At 40.7% G+C, this 21618-nt stretch overlaps 1 protein-coding gene across 7 annotated transcripts in view; it reads right to left on the bottom strand.

Moving 5' to 3' along the window:
- Positions 1–4738: 4738 nt before the first annotated feature.
- Positions 4739–21618, bottom strand: part of ZNF608 (zinc finger protein 608) — a 103428-nt gene continuing 86548 nt past the window's right edge. For 4 of the 7 annotated variants that reach the window (XM_090132617.1, XM_090132620.1, XM_090132616.1 and 1 more), the window contains 3 exons: positions 21275–21428; positions 19964–20023; positions 17316–18972 (listed from right to left, as the gene is read on the bottom strand). In XM_090132617.1, coding sequence (XP_089988743.1) covers positions 18836–18972; positions 19964–20023; positions 21275–21428 — 351 coding nt within the window. In that variant the 3' untranslated portion in view covers positions 17316–18835. The other 3 variants (XM_090132618.1, XM_031588772.2, XM_031588774.2) reach the window with 3 other exon arrangements.

Here is a 21618-nt window from a genome sequence, read left to right as displayed (position 1 = left end):
AGGCCTGAGGCACCCAGCACAAGAACGATACAGAGCTGTTGGAGCAGGCCCAGAAGAGAGCCAGGAAGATGACTGGAGGGCTGAGCACATATCCTATGGAGAAAGGCTGAGGAAGCTGGGCTTGTTTAGCCTGCAGAAGTCTCTGGGAGGACCTCAGATAGGTCAGATAGTCAGATAGGACAAAGACAGTGGTTTTAAACTAAAAGAGGAGGGGTATGTACTGCACATTAGGAGGAAATTCTTTTCTCAGAAGGTGCTGAGGCCCTGGCACAGGCTGCCCAGAGGAGCTGTCGATGCCCCATTCCTGCAGGTGCTCAAGGCCACGACGGATGGGATTCTGGGGTGACCAATCTGGTGGGGGTAACTAGCCCACAGCAGGGTGAGGTTGGAACTGGAAGGGTTTAAAGGTCTTTTCCCACACAAGCCATTCCATGATTCTATGATATGAAAGATTAAATTTTACAAGTAGAAACAGGTAATACATGTCACATTAAAAATAAGAAAAACAGAAAGTAATGGCCTTTACTTTGAAATTACTTCCAACCATAAGCTTTTTTAATGAACACTCATTCATGGAAACTTTGCATAAGATCCAATCTTATGCTCTTCTTCAAAAGACATCTTTGGAGATAAGTTATCATATTATAAAACCACCGTGAGAGACCTAAATGCTTGTGAAATGGATGCATTATTCAAAATGGGTCATATTTAGCCAGTAATATTCTCAAGAATGGCCTCAGCTTGTTTTTTATGATTCATTTTTCACATTGCCCAGGTTTGCTTGATATTTTTAGCATTGTTACCTCTAAAAACCAGGGTGAAGCCTTATGCCAGAGTTGTAGTATTGTTTCTGCAATAAATATGAACAAAGGCATATTTGGAAGTGCGAGCAGTGGGGAGGAAATACTATATTCAACATTGAAAATATTTAACGGGTTGGATTCTACTCTATTTCTTAAGGCAGAATTGTTTCTTCCCCCCACATGCAGAAAATTCATTTATTCTTAAAGGAGATTTGTATGCACTTAGCTCCGTGTGCTTGCCTGCACAAGAACTCCTGTTATGGCTAGAATTAATCTATGAATCTATGGAAAAACAGGATATTAGCACCTACAGGTGTAAAGGCTACTGCATGATATGCCACACATAGGAAGAGTTACCCACATTTCCTGCACCCAAAGTCAATATATATTTGGTCTGGGAAGAGTTGCCCACATTTCCTGCACCCAAAGTCAATATATATTTGGGCTGATTGCATTCTCTGAACTAAGCATTGGAGCCTGGGCTACAGTCAAGAAAAGTTAGAGTTTAGTGCAGTTTGCAACACTACTTCTCAGCTGATACTCAATAAACACACACGTCTAATAAATCCCAGGATTATAGACAGGAGAACACACAGCCTTGGCTATGAACACAAATTCTTGGCTCTGAATGCTTTGGATTTCAGATTTGGATCATAACCTAAGCAGACAGTCAGTATCAGACTTCCTATGATCAGAGTCTCATGTGAGCTGCCAATTGTGTTTCCTATCAAGATAGCAAGAATTTCATGAAAGTAGCAGTTCTGGAAAGATTTTTGCTATTCTCCAAGCTGATTACAGCTTATTGGCTTTTATATTCTTTATCCCATAGTCAAAGTTTGGGTAATGTACTTCAGTGTATTCTTCGGAGTGACTGAGAGAAGAATCTGTGCATAACCAGCAGACTGGAAAAACTCACAAAATCACAGAATCGCAGAATCATAGGGGTCGGAAGGGACCTCCAGAGATCCTCGAGTCCAACCCCCCTGCCAAAGCAGGCTCCCTACACCAGGTCGCACAGGTAGGCGTCCAGGGAGGTCTTGAATATCTCCAGAGAAGGAGACTCCACAACCTCCCTGGGCAGCCTGTTCCAGTGCTCCGTCACCTCACCGTAAAGAAGTTCTTGCGCACATTTGCGTGGAACTTCCTATGCTCCAGTTTCTGGCCATTTCCCCTTGTCCTGTCTCCACATACTGCTGAAAACAGTCTGGCCTCACCACCCTGCCCCACACATCTTAGATATTTATAGTATTTCTATTTATATAACTCAGCTCACTTTCCTACTTTGCTCCCTGGTGGGTTCACTTATATATGAAAAGTAGTAAAATGGCAGAGGAGATAACATGGTGTGGCATGTAACATTCCATTAGACAGAGGAATGACCAGTCCCATGGGTGAAGTCTCTCACTGGGAAGGGAAAGCTGTGCTCCTGATTCCTATCCCTTCTGCTGAACATCAAAAGCAATGCACAGGCTGTGGAGGGTGTAAGTTAACAGTTAAGATCTTAGCTGGTCTTTGCAAAGTTTGTGTCAGACATTCTGCCGTATCACAGTACTGAAATCACGTCAGCCCAACCTGGTGAAACCTGCTTTGCTTTAATTTTTAATTAGCTTTTAATGGCCCCCTCAGAGGTCAGTACTCTGTTAGGAATGAACTTCCTTGCATATACGCTTTGCCCCAGTGCATGTTGTACATACTACATCATTCAATCAGTTCTTAACAAATCATTTGTAACTTGCAGGGTGACTTTTTTAGATCTAATCACTTAATCTGCAGAAATCTAATTTAAAAAAAAAAAAAATTCTTAAACATTTATTCTAACTCCATGTGAATTACACTCCTGTCCTGGTCCTGTCCCATTCATTCATAAGGACAAGACTTAAAACATGCTACTGCTGCTATCACATAATCACAGAATCACAGAATTGTAGGGGTTGGAAGGGACCTCTAGAGATCATCGAGTCCAACCCCCATCAAAATGATGCGTAAACTTCCTTTTGAGTAGAAGTTACTGGTTTTTGTGCAGTGTTGGTAAAGAAAGGCTGAAGGGAGATCTGATTGATGTCTGCAGCTACTTAGTGGGAGGATATAGAAAAAGTGGAGCCAGATCCTGCCCAAACCTGAAAAGAAGTAGGAGAGAAAACAGATACAAGTTGGTACATGGGAAACTTCACCTAGGTGTAATAAAGACACACAGTTTTCACCATAAATGTGGTGAATCACTGGAAGAGAGAACTGGAGAGGTGTGGGATTTGCATCCTTTAACTGTTTAAACCCAAATGGATGCAGCCCTGAGCAACCTACTTTATCTGACTTGCCTCAGGTTGGGTGTTCTGTGATTCTAGGAGCTCAACACTGAGGTGGGTGTAAGAACATACAGCTATTGGTGCATGATTCTCACCTTCCTAAGCTGTCTGTGTTCTGTAAAGTGTTCTAAGACAGTTGTGTCTCACCTGCTCTGTTCTAGTTTGTGGAATAACTGCTTAAGGTACAGCACTGTTCACTGGAAACCAAGGTACAAACTGTCCACAGGGGCATGAAGCTGAGCACAGTTTGTATGCCATAAAATGGCACAGATGTTGGAGCAAATTGGAGGCTCTACAGCCAGGATCTGTGATCCATAGTAGCTCCCTAGGCAACCTTAGATGTTGATAACATCAGGTGTACATGATGTACCGACTCTAAGAAAAACAATACCAGGATAGGGATTTGGTGGTGCCAAGGCACCAAAAAACTGTTACCTGCTACCCCTTGGCCAAGAGTCCATAATTTCTTCTAGCGTCCTTTAGGTAAACTTTGCTCATTATGTGCTCACTGTAACACCAAAACATACCTCCATCCCAAAAGTTACTCACCTTTAATGTGCAGCCACCCCCTCACTGAGCATGCACTCTGATTTTTTAGCCCATAACTTTAAAAGTGAAGAGGGAGAATTTTACATCAAGCAGAACAGAGGTATGTAATGAGCTCCTCTGGCACAATAAGAAATAAAATGGCTTAAGAGAGGGGGAATATATTAGGGAAGACACTATTGTAGACAAGTTAGATGTGGGTTGCCTCTTGGGATCAGTTGATGGGCTGAACCTCTCTTCCCTCAAGTAGGGAATCCTGTTGCGTAAGGCTCACACACTTGGCTATCCTGAGGATTCCTCTGGGAAATTTAGTAATCTGTAAAGAGCTTAATTTCTAATTTAGTGTACTTGTGGCCAGGCTGCATTGCTCTTAGTTTTTTGCAACTGCTTTGCACTGTTTTTGGTTAACCTTGCCACCTGAGACACTTCGTAGGCAGTGAATTACTTATTGGCAATATAAAAGAACCTTTAATTTCTTAATAATAAGCTGCAATTCTATGAACATGTTGTGTGAGTTCTACTTAGGCATGGGCAAAATTCCCTCATGGGTTTAGCTGTATGAATTCTGATTGAATGCTGCCACAGCAATAAAAAAGTCGTTAGCTCACTGAATGCCACTAGATGAACTGAGCAGTGCACTACTACTGAGTCTGTAATCATGATAGTTTGAATACTGAACACTACCGGATTTACAGTGCCAAATCAGATGTTACTCAAGCATTGCCTGTTAGTACAACACAGGGCTGCATGAAATCACATAACAGTTCACAGTACTAGATTAAAATGTTGAAGTGCTCATGACTTCTCTTTCCTGCTGTATGCAAACACAAAATGCTCTTCTGGATTTGGCTTCTGTGTACAATTTCTGGCAGGAGAAATTCTGCCTTAGTTTGCCTTGACAGTCATCCAGGGGATAAAATGGAAAACCAGCTCACACAAACAATATTGTTTAGTGGGCTTTCCAAAAGGCTTTTGACAGAGATTTTCACTGTGTTGTGATTTAACCCCAACAGGGAGCTAAATAACACAGCAACTCTCCCTAGGTGGAATGAGGGAGAAAAATCAAAAAGGTAAAAGTGCAAGACCTCATAGGTTGACATAAAGACAGTTTACTAGGTAAAGCAAAAGCAGTGTGCACAAGCAAAGCAAAATAAGGAAATCATTCACTACTTCCCATTGGCAGGCAGATGTTCAGCCACTTCCAGGAAAGCAGGGCTCATCACATGTAATGGTTTCTTGGGAATACAAACTCCATTACTCCAAACATCCCACCCTCCCTCTTTATTTACTCTGTATTTTATTGATGAGCATGACACTACATGGTATGGAATATCCCTTTGGTCAATAGGGGTGTTCCCTCTTAGCTTCTTGTGTACCTCCAGCTCCTCACTGGCAGGGTGGTGTGAGAAGCTGAAAAGTCCATGGCTCTGTGTAAGTACTACTTTGCAACAACTAAAATATTGTTGATTTATCCCCACTATTTTTGAAAATAAACAAACAAGCAAAAAAGCTAAAATCAGCCTTTACAAAAAAGAAGACTCAATTCCAGACAAAACTATGACAATATCCACCCCTTATTCCATATCATTCACGTCATGCTCATGTCCTACACTTTCCAATACATTCTCATTAATTACAAGCTTTCAGTTGATACACAGATATCATTCTCTTAGTCTATGGATCATCCCTGTGAAATGTCCATAAAATGTCCACTGAGTTCTTTTAGTCCACGACTTAGCTTCTGTCTGTTTCGGTGGTTGCTCAGGACAGGAGAAGCAGTGTGTTGCATGGAGTTACTGGCTGCCAAAGACAATTCATGTTGAGTCACTGCTGTACTTGCACTGTTCCTTGTGAGGTTCATCTTCCACTGATTCAAATGGTTCCTGCTATAGAATTTCCTTGTAATATGTAACTTAAATAAAGAATTACAACAATTTAAAGATTTATTATAACTATTACAATCTCCGCTCCTTGAATATTCAGATCAGGCCAAAGCATTTAACATTGCAAAGAACTCCTCTCCTTGTCCCTTCCAGTTTGGAATTGTCCATTAACTACGATCCTTTCGAAGTGTACCTGCTCTGGCATGGCCTCATCCATTGGCCATAGAACCTTCAGTTACCTACTGTATAATGTTCTTATCCACTGTGACAGATGCTTCAAAGTATTGTGGTATGACCATATCCACAGATATGAACACTGCAAGGTGGACCTGCTGCGCCATAGCCACAGACACATTGAGATGTATATACTTCCATGTGGACTCATCCACAGGTCACAGTTCCTCTGACTCAAGCTCATACTGAAATCCCAGCCTGTCCAATACGGCAGCACAGGAAAAGCAGTGATACCCCATCCATTTGACAGCCCAGGCACATACTGTTACCAAATGTTCCCAGGCTCAGCAAAGCAAGATGCTAAGAGAGTACAGCAAATGGCAGAAGCAAAAGCAGTCACTAACAAGCACTGAACTCTAATATACGATAAGGCAAGCAAGCCCCATGACAAGCACAGGAGCCTGCCAGTTAGCAGCTAAACAGCTATAACATCTCTACACTCCAATTAAAACTGTCATCACCTCAAACCTTTTGTGCCCTATACTGAGTTGATTTAACCCAGTAGGCAGCTCTACCCAGCCACTCCCTCATTCACCTCAGGTGGCATGAGGGAGAGAATCAGAAAGGTAAAAGTGCAAGAACTCATGGGTTGAGATAAAGACAGGTTACTAGGTAAAGCAAAAGCAAAATAAGGTATTCATTCACTACTTCCCATCAACAGGCAGACGTTCCAGGAAAGCAGGGCTCATCACACATAGTGGTTTCTTGAGAAGACAAATGCTTCACTTTGAACACCTACCCCATGATAGTGTATGAGACATCCCTTCATCCAGTTTAGGTCAGCTGTCCTTGCTGTATCCCCTCCCTTCTCCTTGTGCATCCCCAGCTCCTGGCTGGCAGGGCAGCACCAGAAACAGAAAAGACCTTGTCTCTGTGCTACTACTGCTCTGCAATAACTGAAGTATTGTTGAGTTTGCAACATCACTTTTCACACAAATCCAAAATGCAGCATCACATGATCCTCCACAAAGAAGATTAATTCTGAAACCACAACACTATGGTTTTTAAAGAAACTCACCAGAATAAATGCACAAATAGAGATGTAACTGGCTAAAACACAGGAGGTAAAGGGTGGAAATAAATGGGGAGTTCTCACAAAGGAAAGATGGATATTTGCCTCTTCAACAGTAAATGATGTTCAGAGAAAGTTCAGAGAAGGATGACAAGGATGATTAAAAGACTCCATACAGAGGAGAAAAGGAAAACAGGGAAAACAAAACAAAACAGAACAAAACAAACAACAACAAAAACCCACAACAATTAGTTTGGCTGTCGTCAGTGTGAAAAAAAGAGCGCTTATGAGAAAACACATTTAAGTCTAAAGATCACAAGAGACACAGAGGGAAGGTGATTAGAGAAATTGTATGCTGTGATTTCCAGTACAAGAATCCATCTATCAAATAAAGGTAACAGGCATCACAGTCAGCACATTTCCACGCAATGTGTAGTACATGTGGAAAGTCCACGGCAAGGAACACTGTGAATTTAGGAATTTCATATTGCATCCAACAGGAGAATGAGCTAGCACTCTGAATTCAAAGTTTGTACATTATTGTGTAGAACAAATTAAAAAGGTTGAGAAAACTGTCAGAAGATGGGAGAACACTGGCATAGATGGGTTTCTTCTTGCTCTGCCCCATGTATTTGCTTGTGGCCACGTCAAGTCAACCAGAAGATGGTTTGTCTAATGCTCTTTGGTTTTCACTTTGACTTCCTTCATCTGTCATGCAGCAAGGACTGCCAAGCAAACAGGTTCCCAGCACTCAGTGGACATGGTGCCACTCATCCTGGGCCAGCTAAGGGACTGTAAACTATAATTTTTCATGGTTCTCTGATACAACAAAGCTAAAGTGTTAAATATTATTAAGCAGGAAGCTGCTATTTATTTGGTTTTTGCCCTTAATGCAACAGAAGAGAAAGAAAGGAATAAGAAAAAGGCTGGGACAGGGTTCTGTCTTTAAACACGCCTTTGTAAGATTGAGCAGAGCCTCCTGTAAGCTTTGGAATATGGGGTAAAATAATTTGAATGAGAATACTAAATCCTGACACTGTGCAAAAGAGCTTAGAAAGAAAAGATACAGAGCAGGAGATATCACATCCATCGTGTACATACACTGAAGGTGACCAGATGATGACACATACGCATGTCTTCTGAATGGTTCCACTGTTTTTCTCTCAGGAAGCTGTTTGTTACCAGACACGGCCATTCCCCTGATTGGCACATCCAGGATTCACTCCATCACCTTCAAAATTTTTTGCTGTTTGTGTTCTCTGATATCAAGGGCTGTTAGCAAGCTCTCTGGCTCTCTGGCTCTTGATCCGGTGGAGAGGTCTTGTTGTCCAGTTAAGCTGCCCCAATAGCTACAGGTTTCAGCTCTGGAAAAGATTGAGGCATGGAGGGAAACGTCCCTTTGTCCACCAGCTTTGGAGGAGGCAGTCCATAATGCTCCTGGAGGGTGTCTTTGGCATGCAGTGCCCAGTAGCTGTCTGCTTGGTTGATCACTCCAAGTGATACTGAGTCTTCAGCAACATAGCAAAGGAGAGTATTGCACCAAAAACTTGGACGTCTGTTCAGCAGGTTGAAACCCTGCTCCATTCTGGATGTACTCTTCTTGACTCTATTTATTTAGCTGAAATTCATACAACCCTCAGCGCAGCAAGGATTGGACTATTTCCTCTTTTCTCTCTTTAAAGAGAAGCGCTGTTCTACAAAAAGAAACAGCTTGTTTCTAAAAGTACGTAGGCTAGCAAAATAGCTGGAGTCATTGGGCAACAGAAGGTCTCTCCCTGTACAAAGCAGCTCATTTGCTTGGGTGGTTAAATAAGAAAGTAGATACGTGCCCACATTTGGAATTTTTGTCCTGCAGTCCTGAACTGAGCCTCTGTTCAACTCATATCAACTTCTGTTGTAAGCAAAAACAGCAACAAAAATCACTGCTGCAACTTCATAGTTAGCTAAACTCAGTAAAGTGAAGCAGGTATCTTCTTAGTATTTCCTAACATTTGCACAGACGTATGCATGAAAGGGAAAAAAGATCCCCAGAAGCCGTGACAATCTCCTTTGAACATTAGGTTATTCACTTTCCCAACTAATCAATAATTGTTATAATTAAAATTGATAGCTGCAAATAACATGACAGAGCGCTGCTGCCAGCATACCATTGTGTATTTGGCTTGGGAAGATAGGCAGTAGTGTGGAACACTTATTTTCCAATTTGCTTTTAGCTGTGTGCAAATTGCTTTAGCTGTATCCAGCTGATTTAGACCTTGCCTAGAGGTACACTAGATTAATTGGGAGCCACACATTCATTGCTTACAGAATGGACTCTGTAATTGGAGAAATTTGTTAGTGCCAGTTAGAAAATAACTATATAGTTCTGCTTTTTAGTTGTCCTTTCATTACCCTTTCAGGAAAGGGGAAAAACAATTATAACCTTTCAAACAATCAAGACTGCTTTTAAGTTATTATGTAAAACTGCCAGTGTGTCTACAGTCAATATATTATGCAAGCAAACATTAGTGTGAATATGGTATTGATTGTTTTTTTCAGGGCTGAAAAGCTCTTCAGCATGCATAAGAGAGATTTTTTTTTTGTCCTTGTTGTGACTGAAATTTAGATAATGAAACCGTTATGTTGTTACTACTCACAGCTTTCAAAAATAAACCTTTCTTCTCCTACGTCTGAACTAGCTTATTATAAAAGAGCAGAAATATTCACTAGTGTCTCTTGGCACCCAGAAACATTAAAAATAATGGCTGTAGCTTTTCTTAAATCCAGACTTTCCTGTTCCTTGTGTCATGGTAATAAAGCCACGTTAAACCTACAGCTAAACATATAAATACCTCTATAACAGACTAATTCGAGGTTATTCATTCTTGTGACTACTGACAGATCTAGGAGTCAGGAGTCGCTGCTTAGGCTTCTGTCAGTTTCTCACGTTATTCATGGCTTTACACTTGTAAGAAAACAAATGAAATACAGCTACTTCTCTTTACTACAGCTGTGGTCCCTGGAGACATTCTGCACTGAACTTGTGGTGCAGAGCACGGTGCAGTTGCACATACAGGGCCTGACGGAAGCCCCAGTCACCCCACAGCTGTGAGGGGAAAAGATGTGGTTACACTCACAGCTGCTTTAGGCTGTTTGCCTTTTTGACTGTTTAGGACACACACAAGAGGAGAGCCTGACATAACTCTCATTTACAGTTCCTGTGATTAAACCATGTGTAGCCCTTCCCTTGCACATAACATTTGAGCCTGTTGCAATTAAACTACTGACAGATGCTTCAAAGACCTATAATTTTATAAGAACTTGTAAATAGCCATAGGAGAGACAGCCTAGTAGTGGTCTCATATAGGGAAATACTAAGAAGTTCACTTATTATTGAAAATCTGAAATTCCAAATAGGCGAGAAAGCCACTAAAAACTTGTCTTTACTAGCTGCACTTGTCCCAGAATAACTTGTACTGCAAATCTCTTTTCCTTGGTGATTAGCTAGCAATTTACTCCTGATGGTGTTAGAACAGGGAGAATTCAACTGTTGATTCAAGAACAGCATCCAACCTTGATGCTATCACTGGGGACTAATAGAGAGTAAATACAGCCACGGGCAAACAGTCTAGAAAGGGGTGTGGGTGTGTGAAAGGGCAAGTGGCAAAGTGGTCCTGCACTGCTCTAAGCTGCCCTGATAAACCCCTCCCACTCCTCCCTCTCCAGAATCAATGCCATGCGCTTGCATTACACTTATTCATCATCTACTGCAATGTGCTTGCTGTCATCCACGCAGTAAAGAGTTTCATCCTGTGGCCTTTGTCCTGCCACTGGGTACAACTGGAAAGAGTCTGATTCTGTCAAATACTGTGATAGGCAATACGAGAATGTGATACAAATTTTGAAGGCATATAAAAACTGTCCTGAAGATTTCAGCTGGGATCCCCCTTATCTACGTTGCATGCTGTTTGAAAATGCAGCAGCCAAAATAAAAGATTTAGTAAGAACAAAACTATGATCTCCCATTGAGAAGAATATCCAAGATGGATTCTTATAATGTGTATCAGCCAATTAACGAGAAAAGATATAGGCCCTTCTTACTGATAGCTAGTAATCTAATACTGCCATTTTGTGTGCCCCAAAAGAATATGAGAATTGATCTACTTAACAAGAAAACAGAGAACCAAAGCTTTCAATTTACTGCCACAACTGGGAGTGCAAATGGAGAAATACACCTCTAATTTGATGGATAGTCTCCTAGCTGACAATATTCTACTCTGCAATTATATTCTCTTTCTCTACAGAACAGTAACTCCTGTTTTCACATGGCAGGCAGAAGAGACCTGTCCCTGGTGTATAGCAGTTCAAAGATAAGAGAAATCACATTCTTTTGGAGATAGGGGAATTGCATATTAGAGATGTGACAAGCATAGTGCCTTCTATAGACTAAGTTGTCATGGCCATGCTTGAGCTTGCAGGCTACTTCATACTTTATGCTGCTTCATCTTCTGTAAGTTGTTTGGACTCAGTAAGTTCCACCACTTGTGGCATAACAAACATTGCGTCTCTTGCTGCTGCAGACCCGTGGTACTGAAGAAATCAAACCGTACTGAGATGGCAGCTCATGAGCCAGCAGCAACTTGTTAAGCCTGCAGCAGCTGCCTGAGCATTCAGGACAGTCCGACTGGATCTGAAGACGTATGTTCTGTGTTGGCTGTGGGAAGCCATCTGTCCAGAACCAGAGCTTTATGCACCAGAGCACTGCAATTCACAGTATCAGTGTTTTCTAACTCACCCTAGGTTAGTTAGTGACTTATGTAGTGCCACAGTTGTTTATTCTGCTTGGGTGATCTTGCTGGACCTGTGCCTCACCAAATCCTCCTGTTTCAGTAGATTTTAGCACTGAAGTCTTTAGGGCAGATTCAGCAGTTTTTGGCTTGGTGACTTCCGTGTCAAAGTGTCCTGTCCTGCTTAACCACCAGGACAAGCCTTTAATAATTCCCTCCCCTCTCTGTATGTAACTCAAATGATCTACCTAGGTTTGGTTAACAGCGGTGCTGCAGGGGTTCTGTGAGCAGGGCCCAGCACTGCCCCATGTCAGATCACAGCCATCTTCAACTGCTCCAGAAGAGACCCAGTATTGCCAGAACTGGGCCATGAACAGTGCTGGGTGCACTCTTGGACAGCAGGTTTGGGAAAGGAAAAATTGTCACTCGACAGCAGCTGGGAGAGAATGGTGAGCTGTGTGAGAGAAGCAGCCCTGTGGGCCCTGAGGATGGGGCAGGAAGATGAGAGGTGCTCCAGACACTGAGCAGCAGCTCCCTGCAGCCCATGGACACTGCATGGAGCACATCTCCACATGTGGACACAGAGGAGCCCCTGATGCAGCCGTGGATGTGGCTTGGAGGAGGTACAGCTGTGGGTACCACACAGGAGCAGTCCTAGGCTGGAGCTGCAGCCCACGCAGAGCAGCCCATGGGGCAGCAGGAGGCTGGCAGAGCAGTGCCTGAAGGGTGGCATGGTGCAGGAGCAGTGCTTGGAGAGCTGCTGCCTGGGGGGCTTATGCAGGATCAGATTGGGAAGGATGGCATCTATGGGAGGGACCCATGTGCAGCAGAGGCAGAGAGTGACCATGTAGAGGTGCAGAGATAGAGTGTTAACGGCTGACCACGGCAGCCACTGTCCTCTGTTCCTCTGTGGCATCTGTGGGGAGGTGAACAAAGAATATGGATGGGAAGATGGTGGTTCAGTTTGTTTGCTTTTAGTTCTCATTGCTCTGGTCTGTTATTAGTTGGCAACAAATTACTTCTGTGTCTTACGCTACGCCTCTTTTGCTCATGACGGTAATTGGGGAACAATCTCCCTGTCCTTATCCTTCAGCCTTTTTTACTATTTTCTCCCTCTGCCCTCTGAGGAAAGGGAATGAGAAAATGTCCTGTTGGTGCTGAACTATTCATCAATATTAAATTACCACAATATACAAAATGTAAAATGGCCATCTGTCATCAGTAAGTCAAAAGACATCTACAGAGGCTGAGGATTTTGGCAAATTCTCTATTAGAGGAAACCAGTTCATTTGAAAGTAGGAAGATCGTTAAGGGGCTCGGCAGATACTGGAGGCAAAGCCTGGTATTAAATTGTTACATCCCAAAGCAAGGCATGGGAGACATATTGTGTTACTGACATTTTAATGACCTTTCTGTCTGGAGCTCTGCTTAAAGATCAGCAGCTTGATGGGGCTTATCACTGCAAACACTTAAAACTGACCTGGAGACAGAGGTAGGGAAAGTGTGGAGAAAAGGAATTACAAAAGCCTTGCTCTGGCATGCAATGGAAAAGCGAACTGTCAGGCCATCCCTGCAGTCCATCTAGTCCTTGATCTGCTTCCTTCTGCTTCACCCGGGAAACACAGAGACCCAAAGGAAGAAGGTAGGCAGGTGTCTGAAGTGGCCAGCACAGCAGAATGAAGGCTTATCAAGTAGAAACTGGTTCTGCTCAAGAAAGCTACTCAATTTCAGCACACATATTAAAGGCCAGCTCTTTTTAAAACTAAGTGCAAATCCTGTTCCTTTTAGTCATCCATACTGCATGGCGGAGAGGAAAATCTTCCCTTCCTCCCTCAAGTTATTTCTAGTGTCACATGGACAAGTTTTATAAAAGTGAGAAAATACAAACTGCAGAAAGTACTACCTAGGAGGTTCTCGGATCAGAAAACTCTGGGGCTATATATCCTGCATCTCATTTCCACTCTTTCAACTTTCACTGGGCTAATTAAGAAAATATTAACAAGGGTTCGACTGAAGCACAGTTCCTGCATACTCTTCTATTAGAAACAGTTCCAAAACAAGTCTTGCAGCAGCAAACTGCACATCCTTGGTTCACCACATTCAAGTTGGGGTAGGGGTTTCTTTGGACTGTCCTGGTCCCATCCATCCTCTCCAGCCAAGGACTGCAACCATTTACTCTACCTGTCAAGATGCATACTTTGAAATTTGTGTTCAGCACTTAAACAGGCTTTCACAGAATTGTTGCTTCCTCAGTTCTTTTTTCATCAGGCGCTGCTATACTACTCAGTTTCACAAAGCAACCCTGAAGCATTATGGTGAAAACTACAAACAAGCACAGTTCTACATCAGCAAATTCAAACGATGGAAATCACATAACTAACACACACCATTATACCACCTCAAAATACTTCACAAGGCTGCTGAAAATACTATGTAGCTACTGAAACAGAACTAGTTATGACCTTGATCTATAGCAGTTCATCTGTCTATAATAACACCTGCTTTCAAAGTCCCCAGAGCACTTCTCTATGACATTACAGTGGATAACAAGTTTTCTGCATGATAAATATTGTCAAGTGGCAAGTAATAATTACCTTTGCAAAATCCTTGAGTTTGCTCATTTATCAGCCTAGATAAGAAGTTTAAGAGTTGAAAGCACTATTTTGCTCGTTGCAATTAGTAAGAGTCGCTATAAAGATTTTAATGGTTTCCTACAGCCACCAAACTACCTTAAAATGGTTGAGAAGGTGAAAAATAGTATCTTTGAAAAGCTTTCCCCTCCCTCAGAATAAACAGACTCAACTGCTAAAAGACAGTGGATAGGTCAGAAAGGACTTTCTGTGTGCTCTGGTAAGGCAGAATGGATCAGTAAAGGTGTCCTGAAACTGAGCTGAAAAACACATATAGATTATTAGACTTCTTTTGTTTTCCAGTTTCTGTGAAAAACAGATTTTCTAAATCTCATGCTCTAAAGAAGGGGGAAGAACATAACAAAAATGACCTGGGGTTTTTCCACTTCAAATTGAAGCAGATAGCTTATGCTGCTTCTGAGAGTCAAATGTGACTTCTCTTGAATGATATCCACATGCATTTCTCAGTAAAAGTAACATCTCAGTAAAGTAGGACTTGCTCAAAAACAAAACAAAACAAAACAAAACAAAACAAAACAAGAAACCTTAAAGAAAAGGCTAAAACTTTGTGAACTTAGGAAATGCTGATATAAGTAAAACCATCAAGGAAAATCATAGTTCATGGTGATTTTACAGAGAGTTGATACAGAAAGCTATGTAAAAGATTAAAACTGAAACAAATGAAGAAAACAGTTTTCTTTCTAAAGAAAAGCAAAGCTGGTTCATTATGTAATGACTGTATACCTCCATCTCTCTCTGATTCAAAGAGCTACACTGTCAAATTGCTTCTATGGGCTTGATATTTTTTCCAGTTCTTGGGTCATTAGAAGGTTTCAAAATTCCCTTTAAATCTGTAATGTCTTTTGTTAGTAAGCTCCTTGTTAATAATGATCTGCTCTAGCTACTCAGGACATCTTACACTATCATCTATGCTATCTTAAAATCATCCATTACTATTATTCAGAAGAAGCTATAAATAAGACTTGTTCTGTATAAGGGTGAAGCAAGACATTCTTTCCACAACACTTCAGGCTGAAGAGAAATAGGATGCATTAACACAGCATAAGATAAATTTAAAATACAGCTCAGAAAGGGAGGGTGATAAAAGGAAAGAGGCAGAGAAGTAATCAAGCAAGGGCTGAGTTCATAAATCTGTGTGGGTTTTTAGCTATACAAACAGGAAGGCTGAGTTTTAATGGTATCGAATGGACGAAAGCTTGAGAGCTTGTTAAGTGAACAAGTAGAGAGAAGAGTAGGAGAGAGATGTGAAAGAGCAAGAGAGCATGGCAAACCATTATTTAGTGTGATATTCTGAGGCAGAATGATGAGGACAGTACATTTGTTAGCTGTGATCAAACAGTGGCAAGATCGTGATGCCAGAAGGAAATAAGCACTAGATTTCTTGCATGATTCTTTCACCCTCCCTGACAACAGCCAGGATGGGGAACTGCAGAAACGCACTTCTGAAGCTCTTTTTTATGCCAGTTTTTGTACTATCAGCTGTACATGGTACATTCTAGTATGGATTCGGGGTTCTCTCACCTCACAGCTACTGAAGGCACATGCACTGCCAGCATTTGTTGCAGACTGGTGACCCAGTGATTACATCCAAGCAACACACCCTTCAGAAGCCAGGGATGGAGGAGACAGCACAAAATTAGTTCTTTAAGTTCTTAGGTTCCCAAGGCCACATACAAAACTGGAAAAATGTTTTTCTTGGGCCCCATTTTCAATAGTCTAGCTAGGACAGCCATCCAGTTGTCTTTTAGATCTCCATCCTATTTCAGCCTCTAGAATTGCAAGACTGATCAAAAGCAACAACAAAACAAAACAACCTACCGCCTCTTGATTCACATCTGTTTTTTCCCAGTGCAAGCATCACAGGCAATAGCTCCCTGGCTGGGCTTTGTGGGTTGGTGTGGTGGGCTCCCACTGACGAGACGTTTCATTCCTCTAGCTGCATGGCATGGACAGATTAGAAACTCAGAGAAGTAAGTGTAAAAACAAAGCCCTAGTTCATCTCTTAGAGATGTCTAGCAACATTTTAATGAAAGACAGAGTATGTTCATTGATAGTAGCTGCTGTAAGAGCAGAGAAATAGGGTTGTTAGTTGCAAGTCACAAGGAGTGCAAGCCCTGCCCATGGACAACAAGGTACAGGTACGACTGTACCACACTGCTTCAGATGCCCCTTGCCAGCTATCAGCTTCTGCAGCCCTTAGTTCCCAGGTTTGTAAACTGCCTTCCTCATATTACTGCTTAATTCTGCTCATCATTTGGATATACAGGGATTAGATGATTACAGCAGTTGCATGTCAAGCTTGGACATGTTGCTGAACAGCTTTTGGCTTTGAGGAGTACTGAACCAGTTGCATAGCCTTTAAGGAAGTGGCAAGCATTAAATCAAAAAGAAAGTTATGAAGATAGAGGGAAATAATTAACCTTAGTGGAGGAAGATAATAAATGGCAATGCCCATAAGCCGCTCTTACAGATTTCAAGGATATAATAAAGCTATAACATTAAATATTATTTTAGCTGCTGCTTACCCTGTATCAATCAGAGTAATTCATTCCAGTTACCTACAACACAATATTAAACCAACCAAATCAAAATCACAGATTGTGTGAATTTGTAAGATCTGTTTTCCTGCAGAAGCATTAGCAGTCTAGACGGAAAAGAAATCAATGGCATATCTCAATACAAAAGCCATCTAGGCTTTTAATATAGAAGTCATAAGGCACTTATTTTTCAGGAGTTCTGTATTCACAATATCCCCATCTCCAAAAAAAGCACCCTTTTCTGCCCATTTCTGATGAAGCTAGCTTGTGGTATGTCAGCACTGTGAGCCTTATGAACGTTTTCAGAACAAGATGTAAGTAAGCCACAGATGAATAATGTATATTAAAAATCAACAAGCCTTACTACTAGCCACTAAGGGAACTGATTTTACGTCTATAAAAATAAAACAATTATAGCAATATGAATGGCAGATTCATCATAGCAATATAAAAACTCCAAGTGTGCTTGTCTGCTGAGGATCTTTAATTCATCCATCTGTATTAAGTATTCACAAGGCGGGAGAAATGGAATGGACTTCATAAACAAGCTCTAACTTCCATTAATTCACCCTGCCAAAAAAAAACCAAAACAATATTAAACTTTAAAAAATAGTTTCAACAGGTGATACAACTGGGATATGTAGGAAAGGATAGAATTTAAAGCCTCAAAAACCTGACCAGTAAATCTGACTTTTTTTTCAAGTTACGATTAGTGTCTTCATATTCCTGTGTACTGTGTTTAGTGCAATATAACAAAATAGGCGATACGGCCACAAAATACATTTATTTTGTGGTAATACAGGTACCAATGGTTAAGCACAGCAATGGCCTTTTTCTTTTAAGCTATATGTTGTCCATTTTTGTGCACCTGCTTATTTTGGAGGGCAATACAGATATCACACAAAAATCACCTGTATTTTATAGTAACCGCAGCTGTGCTAAAAAGGCAAACCTGTAGTGCCTTTTCAAGTACCACAAATGCCACCTGAGTCTACCATGGGCCTCTTCCAAGCCTGCTGGGGTCAACAGAAAGCGGTCTGCTTCTTGGGTCCCACATTGCCCCTGGGAGAAAACAGCGCTGCAGGCCCAGCAAGAAAGGCAGAGAATCGTTGCTGGGCACACTGGTAACTGAGTCCCGGGGAATGCTTCTGAGACACAGACTAGGAGTTGTGTGGCAACTTCAGGTTCTGCTACCTACGCCTACAACACACGTTTTTGAAGTGGCCCATAGACACCAAGAAAGTACAAAAACAACTTTTTTTCTTTATTCTGATTGCCAAATTATTTAAGGCAGGTATAAAAATGAAAGCATTCAATATACATTTTACATAAAATAAACTAGATTACAGCATAAAACAAGTAACCAGGCAATGGCATTAAAGTCTCTCTTCTAAAACTGGATAATTGTAAACATTAAAAAAAAGACTGCAGGACTATTCAAGTAATAGAACAATCACAGATGTCTTCTGTTATGCAGGCTATTGGTTATCTGCCATTCAAGATTATCAAAAAAAGACATTTCATTATTCACAGATGCTCATTATTTTCCATTTAAAAATTTTACATTATGTACAACACAGTTTTTGTGGTACTAAGATCCCCATGCCTTCCAAAGGTATATTTTTCACAATACACAATTACAATGAAACAGCGAATACAGTAACATTTTACACTGATGCATCTTAATAGAAGCCACCAAATAGACATCTACATTGTACCAAAGTGTCATCACAGTTAGCCTCTCTGAGAGCTTGTGGGAAATATCAGAAGGGTACGCAAGGTTCAGGCACACTGATACATAACATTATTTATTTACAATTTGAAAGAAAAAAAAAAAGAAAGAAAACAGAAGAAGAGAAAAGAAACAAACAACCTTTTGTGGTTAACACTTTCTAAACATGACAAATACATTTCTCCTTTCACTATGTGGTTTGCAACTTAGCAGCAGACCCTGTGTGTGAGCCTGGTTATTGATACAAAAAAAGTAAAGAATATATATATATTTTTATATATATATGTATATATATATACGCATATATATATATAAAAACAGAAGTCTAATTACAGCAACATTTGTTACTCTGTGATAAAATCTGCAATTTACAAAAATGAAATGACTGGTTTTTGCCTGCCATTAAGGCATTTCAAATTAACACCATGGAACTGATGTCTGTAATAAAGCGCTTCCTCATGTGATCCAGTCACATGACAATGTACATCTCCAAACTCATCATTCTCTGAAAAGAGAAAGAAGAACGTTTTAGTATCTGCTGTTCTTTTTTCCCTAACATTTTCTGCACCTCGGATACACTGTGAAATAAAATCTGCACAGCACTCTCAAACCCAAGCAGGAAAGACATCCAAGCCACGTCCTCTTCCTTCCCCTGCCAGGAACATATTAGCAGGTAAAAAGCACTAACATTTATCTTTTCGATTTTGAAACCCTAGTGTGCATCAGACCTTTCTGACCTAGCAAACTTTCTTATTCAAATAATTCCAGCTGAGAGCTTTGCATGCCCATTTATTTTCAGAGTCAGCTTTCAGAAAGACAACCATAACCACAGAACTTTATAGTACTAATACTAATAAATTAAACTTTAAGACTTAACAGGGCAGCAATGAGAGAGGCTCTGATTGTGGTGCTTTGTGCTTTTCAGCTGAAATGGGATCATTATTGTACAGAAAAGTCTCTTCCCTCTTGAAAAATAAGGATGACACTTGGAGAGTAAACTCTACTGAAAACCTAGAAAAACCTAGAGAGGCGAAACTCTCTGATAGTAAAATCAGCAAACCAGATAAGATAAACTCTAAAGTTTTCCTCATAGGACACAGATCTAACTGAGCATGAAGTTTTAATCCCTTTTAACAAATAAATAAGTAAGTAAATAAATAAATAAATAAATAAAAGTGGATCTTAACTTATAATTTCAGAATCACTTACTTTATCTTAATAATACCGATACTTGTAATTTATGGAAAATCGCAGAAAGCAGACTACTTATTCCCTGTTCATCAACTACCTTATAATTAAAAGGCAAAACAGGTCAAAATGTGACTTCGATGAGAATAAAACTATGATTATCCCAGAGTTCCAGCCTTACTTCCTCCTCACACAAGGAAGTTCAAAACGTCAGGTTATAAAATCTATTATTTGCTTTCTCCTCTCTTTGTTAAGATATATAACTTAAGATTTACTGGCTATTTACCTTCTTTGTGCAGGAAACATACCAGATGCAGATGCCTGCGCAGCCACCTGCTGAGTGGCAACAAGGGCAGCAGAGGTCAATCCTGAGGGAAAGAAGAAATGAAGGAATGTTGATGTACTTCTGGTTTTAATGGGTCTTTGTGAGAAAAGGTAGGAAGTATCGCTAAGGCAAACAAACAGAAAGCACCATTAGGAAATGGCAGGGTGTCATGACATATTACACAAATGGCCAGTGTTTCAGGCAACAGCATTAGGGAAGCCTGGCCAGTATGATCTACGTGCCTTCTTCTAAGTATACTGAATTGTCCTTGACAGATATTTTACAAGAAAATACAACATTCCTACTGATTGTATTTCTTTTCAAGTACTGCACTGCATGCTGCTAAATGGTTTGTATGAATTCCTAAACAGTAAGCTCAGTAGAAGTAACAGGTACCAGGAAACAAAAGTACCAAAAATCACCGTCAATTACAGACACGACATGCCAGCTGCGCAGAATACAATGCTTTCATAATGACTTCTCATTTTACAGTTTTCCAACTGAACAAGCATAATGCATCCCATAAGCATACAGTATCACTGAATCAAACTGAGACATGTCAAGACTTTTACAAAGGAAAAATAGCTGCTGAGGCACCAAGTGAACATAATGAATTAATGTCGTTTTAGCCAGCAATTGTGATAGCTGCATGTACTTTGCTGCATGGAAGGAAACCTCCTTTTAATTCAACTAGAATCCAGGCTCACTGAAAAACGGTCAGAGACTGGGATAAAACCTAGAGAGAATGAATCATGTGTCACTGTGCTGCTTTTCCCTGATTGCAACTTTATGCACTGCATCTGACAAAATACAAAGAGTTCTTTTTCAGACACTGGAATTATAACAAGCTCAAACCCTTGTGACTACAATGCCTTGTACATAAAATATCCTCATTATAAAAAGCTTTTGTCTTTGCTATACTTCTTCCGTTGCCTACACAACCCTAATTATACAAAAAGGAGATTGTTTGTTTTTCAGTTTCTTTCATCCAGTTAACGTCAGCTTGCAACAGGAATCAAGACACGCACATGAATGACACAGCCTAACTGGTACATCTTTAATAATATTCTAAGTAGCAGTTTTGGTAACAAAACCTGGTATCTCTTCAGGTATGAGGCTATTTATTTACTTTTAGTTCTAGTTGTGGTTTCCAAGCCTTCTTCCTAAGTGTAACGCATTTCTGATTTAACAAGGGGATCTCTATTCAAAATGCCTCATGTAGGTATGACTTGCAATGTCAAAGCAACAACTTCACAAGGCAAGCTAATCTTATCACTCAAAACCTTCTGCTCACCTTGAAATGGGTCATATTGTCCAGGTATAAGCGGGTAACCCATTCCAACATGTGTGTGATGGTGTGTGTGGAGATGTCGCTGGCTAAAAGGTGAATGACGATCTCGTTCCCTTTCTGCTTCCCGTTCACGCTCAGCTGCCGATTTTTCCACGGGCTGGCAATAAAAGGTGGAAGAAAACTGATGTGAGATTAATTAATTATTATTATTATTATTTTTTAAAGAAGGAAATCTCAACAACAACAAAAACAACACAAAGAAAGCACTTGCCAATATTAAATGTCAAGGACCTTCTGCATTCAAATGGTGAAGCTAATAACTTAATAGATTACTGAACTTGATTCTA

This window comes from Phasianus colchicus, chromosome Z, assembly GCF_987193195.1.
Source record: "Phasianus colchicus chromosome Z, bPhaCol1.hap1.1, whole genome shotgun sequence".
In the NCBI taxonomy this organism is placed as follows: domain Eukaryota; kingdom Metazoa; phylum Chordata; class Aves; order Galliformes; family Phasianidae; genus Phasianus; species Phasianus colchicus.
Note: the sequence above shows the minus strand (reverse complement) of the source record. Positions and strands in the feature narration are given on the sequence as shown.